This window comes from Chaetura pelagica, unplaced genomic scaffold, assembly GCF_000747805.2.
Source record: "Chaetura pelagica isolate M959 unplaced genomic scaffold, ChaPel_1.0 scaffold49, whole genome shotgun sequence".
Lineage (NCBI taxonomy): Eukaryota > Metazoa > Chordata > Aves > Apodiformes > Apodidae > Chaetura > Chaetura pelagica.
Window position 1 is genome coordinate 103,980 of NW_009970715.1, and position 3,316 is coordinate 107,295.

General features: G+C 50.5%; 1 protein-coding gene across 1 annotated transcript in view; it reads right to left on the reverse strand.

Moving 5' to 3' along the window:
• Positions 1-1,149: 1,149 nt before the first annotated feature.
• Positions 1,150-3,316, reverse strand: part of STYXL1 (serine/threonine/tyrosine interacting-like 1) — a 10,677-nt gene continuing 8,510 nt past the window's right edge. Inside the window, exon 10 of the mRNA XM_010006039.1 lies at positions 1,150-1,300. Within this exon, the coding sequence (XP_010004341.1) occupies positions 1,150-1,300 (151 nt within the window). The remainder of the gene's footprint in view (positions 1,301-3,316) is intronic.

Below are 3,316 nucleotides of genomic sequence, written 5' to 3' on the forward strand. Positions count from 1 at the left end.
TGAAGGGCAGGTTGGATGGGGCTTGGAGCAACCTGGGCTGGTGGGAGGTGTCCCTGCCCATGCAGGGCGTTGGGACTGGATGATCTTTAAGGTCCCTTCCAACCCAAACCAGTCTGTGATATGGTTCTGTGATCTTCCCAAGGGTGGGAAATTACTTAGAGGGACTGGGACAGGTTGGATCAAGATGCCAGGGGCAATTGTGTGAGTTTCAACAAGGCTCAGTGTCAGGTCCTGCCCCTGGATCACAACAGCCCCAGGCAACGCTCCAGGCTTGGGGATGAGTGGCTGGAAAGTGCCTGGTGGGACAGGCCCTGGGGGTGTTGGTCAACAGGGCCTGAGTATGAGCTGGAGTGTGACCAGCAGCATCCTGGCTTGGATCAGCAGTGGTGTGGCCAGCAGGACCAAGGCAGGGATCATCCCCCTGTGCTCAGCACTGGTGAGGGGGCACCTCAAATCCTGGGGTCAGTTTGGGGCCTCTCATGACAAGAAGAACATTGAGGGGCTGGAGCGTGGCCAGGGAAGGGCAATGGAGCTGGGGAAGGGTTTAGTGTGGTGAGAGAAGACAGGGCTGAGATTAGTTTCCACATACCAGGACTGATGCTTCAAAATTACCAGCCATGCCAAGGGGTTGGGGTGTTGTATGAGAAGGTGGCAAGTGGGAACTGTGGTCTGGCTGCAGAAGCCAACCAGTGGGTTTGTGAGAGGCTGTGTCCATGTCTGCAGGATTCTGAGAGGTACACACACAGAGCAGAGGACTTTTGGAACAGGCAACCTCTATTGTCACCTCTCTCTGGGCTGGATGTGGCTGTAGTTAGACTCTAACTGACAAAGCTCATCAGAGATAACCCTAATGACTTCCCCATAACTGGGGTAAGGAGGATGCTCCATCATGTGGCTCTGATCCACTTAGGAGCCACATCATGGCTCACATCCTGCAGGACTTGCCATCCCCCAAACTGCCACCTTCTCCAGCATAGGTGAGTTCCCCAAATGGGTCCAAAACTTGACCCCAAATAATTTGGAGCTAAAGATGAAAGCCTTTCCATGATACTAAGATCTTGTTTCAAACAGAGTACAATGGCTTTCCACAGACAGGGTGGGGCAGAGTGGGAAGCACCTTTTCCTGCTGGGAGGTCTCTTTGCTACCTGTCAGTAACGTGGTTCAGAGATGTCTGTGATTGTGGTCCCATAGATTCGGGTCTCCCAGTCTGAGAGCTGCTTCACAAAGCCCCTGTGTGGCCTCATGTTTGTTTTGCATTTCAGAAGGTAATTCCAAGCTCTCTGTGAACAGAGGGAAAGGAAAGAAGTGGTGGGAATTTGAACAGGAAATGAATCTCAGGTGTCTACACGAAGCAGCTACACTTGGAAATGACACAGCTTTGTGTTTGTTCCCTGTTGGACAGCAAGAACCTGCAGGTGAGTCTTTGGCTACCAAAGCAGGTGCAGATGTGCACTTCAGAGAAGCCTGTCTCCCTCATACTCTGCTCTCCTGGGTACAAAGACAGCCCTGGGTGCTTTCACTACCTGGGAGGGATCTGGTGTTCTTTGGCACTGATGGAGCAATGCAGGCCTCGATTTTCACCCTAATCTGCTGTTTCTTCCATGGATGATAAGCAGAGCAGTGAAGTATCAGCTGTTCACAGGTGAGCAACAAAGGTTATCGTGTCTGGTCTGACGTGGCAGAGCAGCTACCACACTCAGTTATCCCACTGCATTAATGACAAGCATCTTAATGACTCATTAGCTCCAGGTAACCAGCTAGGAGCTCTGCTGCACACAGGGCAGACCCACCAGCACGACTCTGCTTTACTCCAGGTGCATCCTTGGGTTTTCCCAGCAGTGCCCAACTTCCTGCTGTCAGAACAGACCTCCCCCTGCACCTGGAGGGTTGTGTAAGGGTGATGAGACCAAAGGTTAGGAGATAGGGCTCCATTGGTTTGTTTTTCTAATCTCAGTGATTCTGTAGGCTCCCAGGCCAACCTTCCAGTACTTCCTGCTCTGGGCCCATGGTGTGGACACCTAGTTCCCCTGAATGCAGGTAGCTCTACTCACATACCCATTACTGACAGATTAAGGGGCCAAACATCCCAAATCTGCCTTCCCTTTGCAATGTTTCTGTCTTCCCAAGCTTTCAAAGATCTGTGCCCAGATTGGGGCAGACATGGGAGTCTGTTGCACTGCTTTCCTTTGCAAGAAGCAAGCTTGTCTGCCAGGCTAATCCCCTGGGAAAGCTTTGCTCAGCCAACAGTGGGCAAGCAGTACAACACTGCCCATCAACCTTTTCTTCTTCTTTCTTTTTTGGCACTCATTAAAATGCTGATGCCCACTGAAGAGAACCTGCAAGCATCAGCCTTTGACTTTTGCATTGCTACTGCACACACCTCCAGGAATCTAGTGTGGAAGAGATAGGTTGTCAGGGTGCAGGAGCAATCACAGGCAGCTTTAGCAGCAGACACCACGTTGTGTCTGCAGCCCTGTTGGCTCACTCAGCCCAAACTCCCCCCCTTTGGCACACAGCAAGGGTAGGAGATTTCCTCTCGTGTTGCAAATGTTTGCACACACTCAATTCCATTATTTGATAGAGGCCCAGCTTCAGTGAAGGTTGCCTCAGTCCTTTAAAGGTCCCAAAGGAAGAAACACTTTCCAAACAAGGGCAAGATCTTTAAGGAAATGCCTTTCAGTGCCTGTGGGAACTAGGCTGCCTGATGCCTACACATCTGGCACCTGGGAAGAGGCTGCAGAGCCAGGGCATTCTTAGCCATCATTAGTGATTGTATTCAGAGTTATGGATCAGCAGGTACTGGCCATCTAACCTGTACATCCCTCCTGGGCTAGTACTATCCCATTCCAGATTTCTCTCTCTGTGGGAGAGGATTGCTTCTGGAGAAATAAAATAGGATTTTGGAAGAAGCCAGTGCTGCTGAGCCCAGTAAATCAAAGCCCTGCAAGCACTGGGTTCTGAATTTCCCCAGAGTAGTAAGGGATGGGAGTAACTCCAGTAGCTCCCAGTGACTCTCTTTCTCAGATCCAGGAGAGCAGAAACCACTGAGCTCTGCAGCCACTGCCTTATTTTTGTAGCCCTGCAGTTAAGGTAGGAAATACAAGAGTATCACAGGTGCTAGGAGAAGGACTCACAGATCCACAATCCCCCCTAAACCACCTCCTTCATGGTATAAAGAAGATACAGTCTCATAAAACGTGATCTGATACATCATCAGGTGGAGAGTCTGCATGAAAGCTATGCCATGGCTACAGTAATGAAGCTTCTGAAACAGAAATAAGCTGTAGACCCAGCCAGTATCTGTAGGAAACACGA